The sequence below is a fragment of the Mixophyes fleayi genome, chromosome 3, assembly GCF_038048845.1.
Source record: "Mixophyes fleayi isolate aMixFle1 chromosome 3, aMixFle1.hap1, whole genome shotgun sequence".
Taxonomy (NCBI): Eukaryota; Metazoa; Chordata; class Amphibia; order Anura; family Limnodynastidae; genus Mixophyes; species Mixophyes fleayi.
This window is the reverse complement of record NC_134404.1, coordinates 153,701,605-153,717,166: the sequence shown is the minus strand read 5'-3', so window position 1 is coordinate 153,717,166 and position 15,562 is coordinate 153,701,605. Positions and strand designations below refer to the sequence as shown.

The 15,562-nt window shown below is 37.8% G+C and overlaps 1 protein-coding gene across 2 annotated transcripts in view; it reads right to left on the bottom strand.

Moving 5' to 3' along the window:
• SMAP1 (small ArfGAP 1) overlaps positions 1–15,562 on the bottom strand; it is a 217,649-nt gene that overhangs the window by 115,106 nt on the left and 86,981 nt on the right. For both annotated transcript variants that reach the window (XM_075202595.1, XM_075202596.1), the window contains exon 4: positions 15,378–15,453. In XM_075202595.1, coding sequence (XP_075058696.1) covers positions 15,378–15,453 — 76 coding nt within the window. The remainder of the gene's footprint in view (positions 1–15,377; positions 15,454–15,562) is intronic.

Below are 15,562 nucleotides of genomic sequence, written 5' to 3'. Positions count from 1 at the left end.
GCTTACTATTTGTTGCAGACAATTCTTTTTCAGTACATGTAAACACAACATTTACAATTTTAACATTGGACATATTTTATTATTTTAAACCACAGAAAGTACAGTAATTATTAATGTAGAGGTGACCACTGATTTAAAATGATACCAATCATAATTCATATCTAAAAAATGTTTTATACTTTTTTTTTTTTTTTTTTTTTTTTTTTTTAAGGAAGACAGAAAGGTTGCCTATTTTCTATGTAAATGTTTACACATAAGCCCATGTGTAAGTTTTATTGTAGGAACAATGTTTGCTTTTTCTCCTTTACTCTCTCAATGACATGTCGCTTTTCACCATCATAAAAATCAAGAGCTCATTCATAAGCTGGGTACACACTACAGAAATTTCGACCAACTTTTTATGCCGAGCGATTTTATATGCGATCGATGGTCCGATAGCTCGGTCCATGGACTGCATACACACTAGCCTTGTTTAGGACGATAAAGGGAAGAGCGGACATCCCTTTAGCGTCTTTTTACAGCCATGTTGTCGTGGACAATGATTTTAATTTCGTACACACTGCAGCGACATTTGAGGGAAATGTAACGAGATACCAAAGGCATTAGTATAAAGGGGCAGAGCTTTCGTTAAAGTTAACACCCAAAGCTGCATAAAAAAAAAAAGACTACACTGTCTCTTTATTCATTTCGATAAAATAGAAGTTTAGTAATATACATTTAATTTAGAAAAAACATTTAACTGCTAAAGTGCAATGCAATGAATATTCCCTAATAATAAAATCCCTTCGTATGTAATGGAATGCTCCATTCTCGGCGGGCATCATCGCTGATTGGTCCACAGCAGAAACAAACGCCCATGTCTGAGTGTATAAAATGACAGAGGAAACTGTTTGGCGCCGAGGAGCGTGAGAAGGTGTCAGTGGGGGTTGCAGCTAGGGAGACGGAGACAAAGTCAGAGATGGTGCTGGAAGGGCCAAAAAATGTTGGAAAAGTTAAGGTGGGGGATGGAGATACTCAAGAAGAGCAAAGAGCAAATCCAATGAGCCCAAGAGAGGTGGAGATGATGGTCAAAGTACTGGACCAGGACGACAACGACACTAAAAAAGGTCAGTAGCACATGTAGTGTACCTGCTAGAAGGACTTTATTTCATTCTAGTGTCACATAAAGCTAAATGCTTTGGGCACATACCTGTACAGTTATAATAACCAAAATGTGTTTTCCAGAATGCTTGGAGGTTAAGCCCGCTATTGTTGCAATTTCGCCACAGGGACCAAAATATAAACAGATCTCGAGCAGTGTGAAATGTGAGAAAATGAGAGTATGTCGTTGAATATAAATTACAGATATAGAAGTTAAATGGTAAACATTTTTTATTTCCTTGTATCGTAGATAAAGAAATCAAAGGGAATAGAAACCCAAGCGACATCAAGACTTGTTCTGCCACAAACCAGTAGCACTTTTAAAAATACTAAATATTAAAAATAATACTTTGCAGTACTCAGCTCTCTGATTGGTATGGGTGCACTCCCTTCTCATGCGGATCTTTCAGACAGCTGTGTGTGTTAAAATTTTTGTACTTTTTTCCTGCAATAAAAATGTTGCTTGAACACTGTGTGGTTTATTCTGGGTTCTTCACAATTATAAGTTAATCAAGGTTAATATAACTTTAATAGGTTATAAAGGTAAAAGTGTAAAAAGAGTAAATATGAATAACACAAGTGTAATGGTCTGCAGCCAGACCGGTGCAATATACATCAATACAAAACACTAGTCAGTGATGTGCGGATTCCGCACCACGTGGGATTAGGATTGACATAAAAAATTAACATACACATGCCCCCCAGGTCGAGGAAGTATCGGAGGATTGTCGTGGAACGGTCGGAAGTTTATACACACTACACAGCGGAAACGAGATTGGAACGAAAATATCGGTACGACCAACCAAATGAGGCGACAATCGTCCATTTGGGCAGACTTTCGATCATCGTGTCACTGCACACACTGACCCGACTTTTGAATGAGCGCTCGTATGTCGGCTGATTCAGCCGATTGGACAAAAACCGTATAGTGTGTACCCAGCTATACAAATCAGTGAATGTCTGTTTGAGACCCTTTCAGTGAACAGATGAAAAAACATATCACCTGGTGAGAGTAACTGTGCAAGGCTCATATAGGAGCACAGTAGATGGGCACAGAAGCAAACAATTTACTTATTTTATTTTTTGCACAGTTGGTCACAGGGTCTGGTCATATTTAAAGGCATATGAAGGAGAGTTAAACTGTTCAACCCAAGTCAGGCCTTGCACCTGGGAGGTTCCCTCTTTCAGTTTTATGTTGAGCTCTGATAGTTACCAAAAGAAATCTGCTACTATGGTTAACTCCATATAGGATTAAAATTAACAAGATGCCAAGATATCAATATTACGTTTATTTACCAAGGAGAAAAGGAGATGGATGGCTGTATAAATCCTGTAAGTCTTAAATCAGTGGACTATAGAAAATACTTATTTTGTGTTACAACAAGCACCACCACTCCAAAGTTAGCACATACACACTATTAATCACAGATTCCTGCCACCACTTACGCTAGGTACACACTACAGGCTTTTCACCAAATTATTGGGCCAAAAAAAACGATAAACGACAGTTTGGTACGATATCCCATTAGTGTGTACGTGCCAACGATCATGTTTTATCGTTCCAAAGCACATATTATTTGATTTTATAAACAGACTACAGTTCTCTATAATGATGGAAGAATGTTGGGCAAATTCTGCAGTGTGTACACTCTTCTAACCAGCAGTGTAGGCAGGGCTAAATAGAGTTTACAGAGTCACAATCTTTTCAGCAGATTGTTATGACAGATGAAGAGCACAGATCTAACGGTAAATAGTGGAAAATCGAGACAACTTTCAGTTGTCACATCAGGAGAAATTTTCTGTAGTGTGTATCCAGCTTAAGTTTTAGTTCAGGCCGTCGCTCTTTGGAAATTTTCAGTTACATTCCCTCAAAGATACTGTATACAAACAATTCCCTATATAAAAGTAAAGTCATAAAAATGACATGTGAAGTCTTTAAGAACACAAATAGAGAAATCAGCTAATGGGATTTAATATGACAGACAGTCACAATTGTTGTTGGAAAAAAAAGTGAGAAATGGACGTACAGAAATATAAACGCAAAACAGTTTCTTAAAATAAAAAAATATGAAACAAAACACAGGGAATAACTACAGTCACACTAAACATGGTTATATGGATTCCTAGGTGAAATCGATCATCCCTAAAGGCTCCTTATGGGGCTTGTATAGGTCATTAACATGTTATCTTTCTTAGTACCTTCAGAGCTTACAAATGTATACAAAGACTAATTGCTTTGATTCATTGTTTCCTATAAGGAATATATTTATTGAAAATAAAAAAAGGATTAATTGATCCTGTGTGATAACAGAGTATCTGAGTAATTAATTCAGACATCTGTTTTAGTCATCAAAATACAGTAACCCCTTGTTTGCTTACACAGTGATATGCTGAAATCTATTTTGCCTAAACTAATTTATATATTAGGATAGATCATAACATTAACATATTTATACTGGCAAGGCTATAACACGAAGTTGACCCAAGAGCTGATAAAGGCCATTGGAACTGCTGCAACACTATATGATGGGCAAGTCATAAACGTCTGCAGAACTTATATTGGAGTGGTAGTATAACATTTTGGGATTCTTAAAATCCTAACAGTACAATCTAAGTTACGATTATCATTTCTATATAATACAACCATACATCTTTTTTATTGCTAAACAGTAAAGATTTTAAAGGTATACTTGATATTTATTATTCACCAGGAATAAGGGGTAGGTCAAAGTCCATAAGAATAAAACATGGTAATAGTTTTAAAACAGTGGTAGTTAGAGAAGCATTTTGATATATTAACACTTGGAGGCCAGTACTGATTAGAAATTATAGGAGGAGTACATGGATTCTCTACTAGACAAATGTGGAAACACCGAAAATAGCTCTGGGTCGTATCCACGGGGATGCCTGGGTATAAAGGATTAGGTGAGAGAATATTGTATATTACATACTCATTCTTCTCTCTCTCTCCGCAGGTTAATAAGAGCAACACGATTCCCATACATTCTTCCCACCCCCCCAACCACACAAGTTTCAAATCATTGTAAAGGAGAATTCCAGGTGTAGGGACAAGAGAGATGTTGGTATGGAGTTCCTGAATAACAGCCAGTAAATGACATCATGTGAAGTTTGATCCATAACACTAGAGATTAAGGGCTAGATGGGTCATTCCACACCAAATCAACACAGGGTTACAAACTGACCATTTCAGATTGTAATGAAATTTAGTGTAATGTATGCTGCCATGGGTGTAAAGAAACCCCTCCCCCAAATCTTAGGCCAATATGTACACTGGTTTTGAAGTTATACACCTTTAAAGCTGCAATTTTTTTAGCGAAAAATTTGCTTTTAACATTTCAAAAAATTGCATTTGCAGCTCACCTGATTGAGCTAGACAGTTGGGCAAGGTCATTTTAAACCGCTTTTATGGGCTTTCATACAATATATAACAGTGTTTAAATTTTCAAAATCCAAATTTGGATTTTCTGAAAAATCCATGTGTTTTATTTTTTGAAAGACATCTCAAATTTTGTTTAATTTATCTCCTTAAACAATCACTTTGATGCATATTATGTACAATGACAGTATGTTAATACTTAAACACATGATTCCAAAAATGTTTTCTTATTGGAAGATTTTTAGAACACAAACAAAAATTAGAACAAAACAAAAAAAATAACTTATATATGTTATGCTAACAAGCATTTGCTAATCCAATCAATGAATTTACATATTCGTTATCCAGGTTAAAAATATAGTAACAAGTTATGTAAATGGTTAACTATAGGATAGAAACAATTATTAATGAAAGGGCTGACATAATAGTCAGTAGATAAACTAACAAAGCATATAAAACAGAATTTTTGTACATTTATTAATATAGCTCAGGATAACACATAAATAGGCGGTTGTACAGGACAATTCTAACCAGGGACCCAGAAAGAGAAGCCTGTGGATATACTAGTCAGGAGGTACATAAACTTCCTCGTCTCTCAGAATGTATTCTATACTTGCAAGTTGTACCAGTGAAACCATAATACTTATGGTTTCGCTGGTACCACAAATCTGATAATACTTAGGGCTGTCATTTCTAACCTTGTACATGTAGCGTTCAAGGCCCATAACATTATTTACTAGAGATTGCCATTTTTGGATGTCAGGGGAAATACTGAAATATTTACATGTGATAATTTTGTGTGTCTCATATTTTAAGAACGCTTACTACAGATCATTACCACTTGGTGCTGCTGCTCTGGATGGATGGTGCTGCTTGATTGGTTGGAACTGGCTGAAGGCTTCATTTGTTTTAGTATTTCCATTTCAGAAAGGGTGTACATTCGACCTGTTGGAGTTAACAGATTCACCTTACACAAAACATCTATCATAGTAATCCATAAAACATCCGGTTTGTTTGGGTATGAAAAAGATGGTGATGGACCAGTTGGATGGAGGAATGTCACTTTCACTTCATCAATGTTTTCATCTTTTTCCAGAGCAATTACATACCCTCTGATGTCAGCAAGTTGGAGCTTTTCTTGGGACCTTGTTACTGTCCCAATGAATAAAAACCAAAAAGTAAGTAGCCTATCCTAAAAGTACACAAAAAACCCCACTCTAAGGGCTTACCTTGGGGTGTCCTTCAGCTTTTTTGGGGCGGGCTCCTGGTTCATAGTGCACTTGTCCAGATAGCTGCTAGGTTCTGCAGCATACAATCACCAAGCAAACACTGAGCCTCATATAATGGGCTTCAGGTGCCCAAAAAGGTGCCTGCCTTGACATCATAGTGAGCCCTTTAGCAGAATAATTATCTAATCTGTCTCCATCCTGACAGGTGAGTTGGATGAAAAATAGTGCTGCCTGCAAACCTGCAGGGCACTGCGCATGCATCCTCCGTGCGTGCCCGCCAGGAAACCAAATACTTCCAGAGGAGAAACTCTCGCCCCACACCTGCCCCACTGGTACTGCACACTCAGCAGTCAGCAGAGAGGAAAGCCAGAAACCTCTAATAGGTAAGCTTTCTCGGATAAAATAAAAAACAAAAACAAAAACCACTACACTACCCTGTCCTTTCCTACACACGCTGAGACAGCAAAAGACACTGAGAAGGAGAAGGAGCTGCCTTATATAAGGTCCAGGTGGGACAAATCTTTTCTTGTTTACAGTAGCTGATCAGGGTATTAAGCCATTGTAAGGGCTGCCATGGAGTAGGGAAAGAAAATGTCCCTTTCCTTTCGAGAATGAAGTTCACTGACTTCATTTGGAAATGTCTTGTGTATACAAACCGATTGTGAGGTTTTAAAACCATCCTGGTCTTAAAGATACTCAATGATTTCTATACCAGAAAATCTCAGAATGAAAAACAATGCCTTCCTGGTTTAAAGGAACAGGAGCCCTGCTTTTATCATCTGTAAATTCAGAGGAGAGGATGGAGATCAAGCCTTGACAATTGGTCCCTTAAAGCACTTAAATTCTATGTTGTAGCCTTTGCTGACTACAACATGAACCCAACACTTCTGAATGGTAATGTGAAAGGATTTCTAGGGTCCTCAGCGATAATGGTAATATGTGAAGGAGTTAAAAGTGTTGGTATTTGCCTTAAAAACACATTCAGCGTACTCACCAGCTCCAGCCTTGAACTATCTCAAAAACCCCGGATGGAGGCCTAGGACATGGGATAACGAATGATGGGATTGGGAGTACTGGCGCCAGCAAAGTTGATAATTAGAACCCATAAAAGTGACATGAAGAGAACTAGCTAGCTTTGTCAGAAAATTTATATTTACTCAGGAAAATATCAATCATGTGTTTCTATCCTATAACCAGATCAAACGCTTTTTCATGTATAAATGTAGCCCACTAATAAATGAGCACAGCTCAGTTCTATCTTGACATTGGCATGTCTGTGTCTTGATTATTGATCTCCTGGTTAACCAGCATCTTATCTCACTGATATCTGAAGGGACTTGATAAAGGTAAAGTAAAATTACCCTAACAGTAAGTTTCTAGACCTCAGCGGTTCGGTTTAGGGAGTGACATTGTGTTTGTTTGCTGTCCCAGCCTCCCTCTTTAAGCACTAAATGCCTGAAAAGACAGTCTAGAAGAGTTGTGAAACTGCTAAAAATACAGTTTTCCTAGCTATTGTGAGTATTCACAATACTAGCTTCTACATGACAGCTGTGAGAAAACTATTCACAATGACAGCTACAAATACCTTCTCTCAATTCATGCAATTAATCTTCTAAGAACAGCAATCTCATTAGTCACCTCACCTGGACTACTGCAGAGTTTTCTTTACTCTGCAGTCAGCCCTTTAATAAAAAGGTCAAGTCAGAGAAATTTCTCTCACCTGTTTGGTAAAATTGAGGGACTTTATAAAGGCTACAAACATTTGCAGGAGCAAAGTTTTGTTTTGGATTTCTTTACTTTTGCAGACGACTTTTTTGTTTGACTGTACACCACGATTCTAATTTCTCCAATCCTTTTGACCTTAGCTTCGTCTCCAACTATTTTACTTTCTCCAATCCTTTGACTTTCAGTGTCATGATCTGCCACCGGCTGCACTGCAGCATCTTTTATGTGGTTGCTACTTTGCCTTCCGCAGCGCCTATCTGCAAAGGGTATGTTAGAACAATGCCATTTCTGTATCTGGCTTGCAGTACCTCTTTTCCCACCAGAGGTGCTGCTGTCTTACCACTGAACATTCCACTTCACCAGCAGGAGTTAACCCCTTTCCCTAATCAGCACCTGCACCTGTTCTACTGCGTTTATAAGACTGACTCTGCTAGTAATCGGAAGCAGTTCATCGTATGTCCTTGCTAGGGTTGTTGTCTGTAAACCTTGTGTATATTCTGCTCCACTCGGATTCTCGGTTTTGGACCTCTGCCTGTGACCTGACCACTCAATTGCGGTCTGGACTGACCCTATTGCTTGTGACCCCGACTGCGTATTTCGCTGTCTGGGCCAATCCTTTGCCTGTTTTTTTGACTTTGCCTATCTGTGATACCGTCTTCCCCGCGTCAGGTACCCATACTCTCAGAAAGTTAAAAACAATATATTTAAATCAAAGAAAGAGACACACCTGTCAGTCACAACATATTAAATGACATTTTAAAAAGATGCTACAAGCAAAAACAAACAAATCTGACAAAGCAGAAAGTAGGTGGGGGCCGCAGATGAAGGCTCAGAGGGCCACCTGTTGCCCATCAATGATCTAAACAATGCCGCCCAAACAATAATTCCTGTCCATTGGAGATACCCTAAAACCCCCATCTATTGCGGGGTGGTTTAGAAGAAGCAATTTCCACATGACTATGCATGATACCAAGCTTGCTGTCTGAGATAATCAGACTTTATGTCTACTTTGTTCAACTGGCTTACCTGAACCACCATGAAGCCCCTATTTCAGATACCACCCACCTCTGCCTAGCTTTCCACATAATAGATTATTTTCCACTATAGGTTTAGCTCTGCTCTCTGCCACTATCTGCCTTACAGCTATTAATACTCTCAATGTGACATTTTGTATCGTGGCTACTACAAAACCAATCACAATATGTCTGTTCATCCTTCAGCTTTCTCGAGAAATAACCAAATTACCTGAACAGACTTCTTACCCCTCTAGTTTGTAGCACTCATCAACTAAGATCTAGTTTCAGAAGCCAACTAAAGGAGCTTAAATATAATATGGAATCTGGCCAGTCTGCTTCACACAGTCACCTGTCTTTCAAAACTTCTGTCCCCATGCATTAGAAGTAGGATTTTGCTCATAATGTTTAATACTTCAGTCAGTAACCAGGATGTTTATAGGACATACTTTTAAATGAGGCAACAATGTATTTCTGGTAAAAATACTTTGCCAATATGAAATGTTTATAACTAAAGTGCAGCTATGTCAGTGATGCCTATGTGTGGACATCTCTTTTCTACCTGTTGTGCATTTCATGTGCTGTTGACAACCCTACAAAATATACTGGGGTGAAAAAGAGTTGGGACATAGCAAGGTGCATGAAATTAAATTCTTGGAAAGCTGGAATATGTATTTAACATTACAATTATACCTTGTAATATTATAGTATTTTTTTCTGAGCACTACCAAATACTGGTAAAACATTGATGAACATAGTATGACCTCAGGATAATACCTGCTGCGTGTTACATTGGGTTAAGAGTATACTAGTGCTACAAGTGCAACTTGTCTGCTAAGGTCAACAGCCTATTACTACATTACATGCATGTAGATTCTGCTGCATGCATGTTGCCCTTGTGATACGATACCTAGAAAAACATTTACAAAAAATCCTCCGTTGGAGTGCTTTTTAATTAACACAAGCTTTAAAATGAACATGAATTTGCACATGCTATAAGCCCAAGGCCCAACTTAAAATAAACCAAGTTTATGAATTAAAATATTACTTAAACATACCATAAGAAAGTTGGACTCACAGTAACTGTCTAAATTTGCATAAAAATAATCACAATCATAATAAAACAAAAATGGACAAAAAAAAAAACCCTACAGCATTGAATCAACACAGGAAACTGCAATGCTTACGTGATAGGAAATTGTGCTCTCTGTTCAGTAAAAATAACAATTAAATTACATACATTAAAGGAATGGGATGAGGTGGTAAAAAAAATAAAAAATCACATTACAGGGACTTGCTGCCTTGGATTATTTGTGAAATCACCTCATACCATACACAGCCTCAATCTGTAAAATTCCTTGGAATTTAAAGAAACAATCCCATGAAAAACTTAGGTGGTTTGTTTTTTGTTAACATAAATCACTGCTGCAGGCTACAAGAAGAATGTTGGTATTTACCATTTTTCTTGGTCTGTTTCTTTAGGTTGCTATAATTGATTTGTAATAGACTACTATGGCAACCAGAGTCCCACGGCCCATGGTCCAGTGAGGATTTGAAATGGGGAAGTAGTCAATCCCGTCAACGTTGAACCTGCCGACAGCCAGACTGCTGACACCAAAATGTCTACAAGTAGAGTGTGTCTGCATGGCTAAAATGGCGACATTGTGACCAGGGGCGGATTGGGAACTTAAAGTGGCCCTGGAAAAAATTATTGAAGTGGCCTCATGTGGGCGGGGCCAACTTAAATGTAGGTGGGGCCAACACAAAAGTAGGCGGGATTTAGAACTTGGAATTTGGTTGGGGAAACATTTAGTAAAACCTAGATATGATTACTTAATACACAGTGGGTCATTTCTAAAGCAATGCAGGAAAAAAGCTGTAGCCCCCTCATATATAGTTTTTCTAGATGCAACCCCCTCGCATACAGTTTTCCCAGATATAGCCCCCCCTCGCATACAGTTTTCCCAGATATAGCCCCCCCTCGCATACAGTTTTCCCAGATATAGCCCCCCCTCGCATACAGTTTTCCCAGATATAGCCCCCCCTCGCATACAGTTTTCCCAGATATAGCCCCCCCTCGCATACAGTTTTCCCAGATATAGCCCCCCCTCGCATACAGTTTTCCCAGATATAGCCCCCCCTCGCATACAGTTTTCCCAGATATAGCCCCCCCTCGCATATAGTTTTCCCAGATATAGCCCCCCCTCGCATATAGTTTTCCCAGATATAGCCCCCCCTCGCATATAGTTTTCCCAGATATAGCCCCCCCTCGCATATAGTTTTCCCAGATATAGCCCCCCTCGCATATAGTTTTCCCATATGTAGCCCCCCTCGCATATAGTTTTCCCATATGTAGCCCCCCTCACATATAGTTTTCCCATATGTAGCCCCCCTCACATATAGTTTTCCCATATGTAGCCCCCCTCACATATAGTTTTCCCATATGTAGCCCCCCTCACATATAGTTTTCCCATATGTAGCCCCCCTCACATATAGTTTTCCCATATGTAGCCCCCCTCACATATAGTTTTCCCATATGTAGCCCCCCTCACATATAGTTTTCCCATATGTAGCCCCCCTCACATATAGTTTTCCCATATGTAGCCCCCTCACATATAGTTTTCCCATATGTAGCCCCCTCACATATAGTTTTCCCATATGTAGCCCCCTCTCACTTACCTTAAGTATCAGGGCCGGCGCGCTCTGCAGTGTTGCTCCACAGACCTGATCAGACAGACAGGAAGTGAATACTTCCTGCTTCCTGTCTGATCGGTGGACAGTGCTGCAGCACCAGGCAGCCTTGCGATGCGTGAGGCTGCCTGGTGCTTACCACTGACCACCAATTTTGTAATTGTTGCCCTCCTTCCAACCGCGCCAGGTGACCCACAAAAAAAATAGAAGGCAGCCTCGTTAGGCTAGCGGCCTCCCGGGGAGCTTCCCGGTAAAGGTAATGGCCAATCCGCCCCTGATTGTGACTGTCAACAACTAGTAAAGTCAACAGTTACAATGTCGATATTTAAACAGCAATAGAGCAGTCACACTGTAAATACGTGCGAGTATATAGTCAAACCTATTTGGTCAACCTGAATGGAATGTGCTATTCTTATATTTCAATCTTTTTACTGAAAAGAACTTTCAAAACCAGAAAAAATAAAATAGTAAAAAGTAGCAACTGCCCCAATGTTTAACAAACATTTCTGCTGGTTACCAAAGATAGATAGAGAGAGAAAAAAAAAATATATATATATATATCTCTCTCTCTATCTAATCATTTTTTTCAACAACCCTCACTTTCTTACATTTTGTATGGGTTTTTAATCTTTTTAGAGTGGAGTACTTTCACAAAAACAAATGTAAAATGCACAATTGGACAAGACCCAATCTTTCCCTTTATAAACTTCTGCTTCCTTTAAAAAAGATTAAATGGAAAAGGAAAAAAAAAAAAAAAAAAAAAAAAAAAAGAAGAGTAGAAGACTAAATAAAGCTTTAGATCTGTCCCGACATTTACTGTTCCTGTTCTGTTGAGGTATTTTACAAGCGGCTCACTTTGATTCTTACATGGTTGAACCTGTACTAATAGGATATATGAGAACAGGTTTCTATTAAAGTCCAGATAAGTTTCTATGTTGTGAGCAAACATGATGTCCCATGGAAGTGACTATTTCTTTATTAACAAAGTAACACATTGAAAATCTATTTTTCAGAATTAGTTATCTTTAGAGAACGATATTTCACTTTGGTAATTTTATAGAATATCAGGGGCAGATCCCCTAGCAAAACCCCCCTACACCAGCCTTTCGTTCCAGATTAGTCTCTAATATTTTCACATCCATGGGGCTAATCTGACTGCAGCACCGTCGCCTTGTAGCAGTGTCTGAACACTTGCAATAGACATCAGGCAGATCGGAGGATTCACACTCATGAAGTTCCCTGTAAGATGGGTTCATTAGATCGGATGGTAGTCGTCTGAAACATGTTGGGATGTATTTGGACTCTCAGTATCTGGACATCCGTGTTAAAAAAAAAAAAAAAAAAGGAGCAAACTGGAAGCAAAATGCATTCCACTGTGAATGCTGCTGTGTGTATGATACAGAGGAGAGACTGGGACAAATGCTTTAAACCAGTGAAGGCTTTATTAATAGGAACTATATACTGATAGGCAAGAACTTTTAAGACATAGCATCCAATTTTAATATTATTGGTTCTATTATTTTTAATAATATGCTATTGTGGCTTTTGAGAATTGCTGGAATTACTTTTGATTCATGAACTTATTTAAACATTGCATGGAGGAAAAATGAACTAGAGGGACTTCTTACACTTATGATAACTTAATTCCTGGGACTGTGATGTATTTTAGCTATAAGCATTATTGGGAGATTTGGATTGTCCATGTTTTCTAGATCTATTGGTTGATGTGAAATACTTTATTTATAAAACTAGAATCCTATATAATAAAATCATATAAAGTGAGATCCTTGATCCCATTTTGAATATAAGATGTGTAATATGACTGTCTAATAGGTCTATTGCTTATCCACTGATACAGATTGTTGTGCACCAGAGTGATTCTTTGTTTTGACATGTTCTCATGAAAGTAGAAAGCTGCTTTTGACCAAAACAGTAAAATTAGATTAATACCCCAGAATGTCAGGTGCACCGGAAGGCATTCTAATGCATTAATAAAGTATGCTCAGAGGGGAAGTGTATTCATATTTTCTCACTTCCTCTCTGAGCAGTATAGAAGTAGAGTACACAGTGAAGTGATAGAACGGACTGTCAAGAGGTAAGTGGGGAGGAGGATAGCAGTAGGAGAGAGATATGACAAGAACACTGGGAGAAAGAGATAGATATATCTCTATCTATACACACACACTATATATATATATATATATATATATATATATATATATATATATATATATATATATATATATATATATATATATATATATATATACACATACACACACATACATACATACATATACACACACACACATATACATACACACCTGCTTACACCTCCTTGTCGGTAATTTATTGATAAAAAGAGAACTCTAGATCTGCCCCACGTTAATATGGAGATAGACAAACAAGTATAAAACAGCTCTCTGTAGCTTCCTGAACTAGTATTATGTCATCAGTTTAAAGCGACTAAATGAAAAAATAAAAATAAGGAGAAAGCTATGCATGTGACCAGTACCATGATATACATCATATACTAATCTATTTACTTATTTTTAAATGGGAGATTCAATTTTAAAAGCATTAAAATTAAATTACTCGGGGTCAGGACTCAGATTCCTACATATTCCTGTATTAGACTTCAGAAATCAGATGTGCTCTAGTAGTCTTCTATTATTCATGGTCAGGGATATCAAAATGCGCATCGTAACCAACAGCTCTTCATAGAAACCATATCTGGATATTAGAGCGACTCAATGCAGTGTTTAGTTTTTATTTTTTTACAGCATAACTAATGATGCAGTAAGTTAATTTGGTTATGTAAGAAAATAAGTGTAAACAAACAAAAATAAATCATGTTTCTTGCAGCTAGCTAAAGCAGAATATATCACTACATTCTTACATTTACCCATATGTAATATCCGTGAGGTGTCTGTGCACTGAGCATACGCAGAAATAAATAAATATATATATATATATATAATATTCTCAACTTTTTATCTAAGATAATAAACTAAAATCCTAATCCGGTTTCTCCCCCAAGGGTGGTTTGGGTGATATCTGGCTGACTGTCTTAGCCCACGGCGCATGACGCAGAAGCTCCGCAGCCCTGTTCTAGAGGAATGAGTCCTCTAGAGATATATAGATAGATCTATCTATATTCAATAATGTATCCCTGTTATACATACATTGCTAGGCAAATGAGCTTAACACTGAAGAAAAAAAAAAAAAAAAAAATAGTTCCTGTATTAGACATTTTATGTAGGTAAAAAAAAGAAAAGGGAGGGTACAATATATTGACTTCCATCAAGGAAGTGATGGCAAATTATAGCCCAGGAGGCAAGACTCGATTCAGCACCCTATCAGGAAAATAAATGCCGTTGGCCTAGTGACCCATCCCAAGGTAGCACACTATGGGACCAGCTTGGGGGTCAGATGCTCCTCCCTGCCCTTCAGACCAGTCTGTCCTTGACTTCCATTAGTTTAACAATCTCTGCCGTTGCTTGAAAAAAAATTACAAATGTGCTGAATATTCTGAGATGAAATTTATAAAAAAAACAAAAAACACAAGACAAAACGGTAAAGCCCTCTTATGATATTGATCAATCGTCGGATCGGATAGTAAAATTAGGGGAGGGATAAGTGCACAAATCACTTCTGAGGAAGCAATTTACTCCACTTATTGACTTCTTAGGTTCGGGTATGTTATTTAGAAAACACAATGGGTCTCTTATAGTTCAATTTAATTTGTTTGCCCAGAAAGTGGACTATACCTACTCTGGTTCAAAAATACATTAATACACGTCAGTTATGATTTTGTTACATTGTTTGGGCTTTAACAATACAGATTTTCAGTTAAGAATATGAACCTGCTGCTACATTTTTATAGTTTAATAACCTACACATAGCTGTCAAGAATTTATAATTTCCAGGAGCGCTTTTTACTGCTGAGCCACAGAATCCATAAAGGTCAAATGCAAGACTGCCTCAGAAGCCATTGGAGCACTACAATACCCATCATGCTATTAACAACCAGATTATACCAATAAACAATACTCAAAGTTTATAAACTAAAATCCTAGCATTTTATTGTGCATGCTAACATATATACAAATGCCTTTTTAAAACTGCATTAAATAAAAAAAACACAGGGGTACAGAGCATATAAATACAGAAGATACTTACGTTTATAGTGGTTGCAGCATTTTTGTCATAGTATTTCTTCCTTTCATACTTATCCCTGATAAAGAACTCCACTGATCTGATCCATAAATTAAGGAAAAACAGGAATATGTCACACAGTACATTTTTTATAAGATAGAAATAGAACTCGCAGCAAAAAGCAACATCATAGAGAAACAATTGGGAGA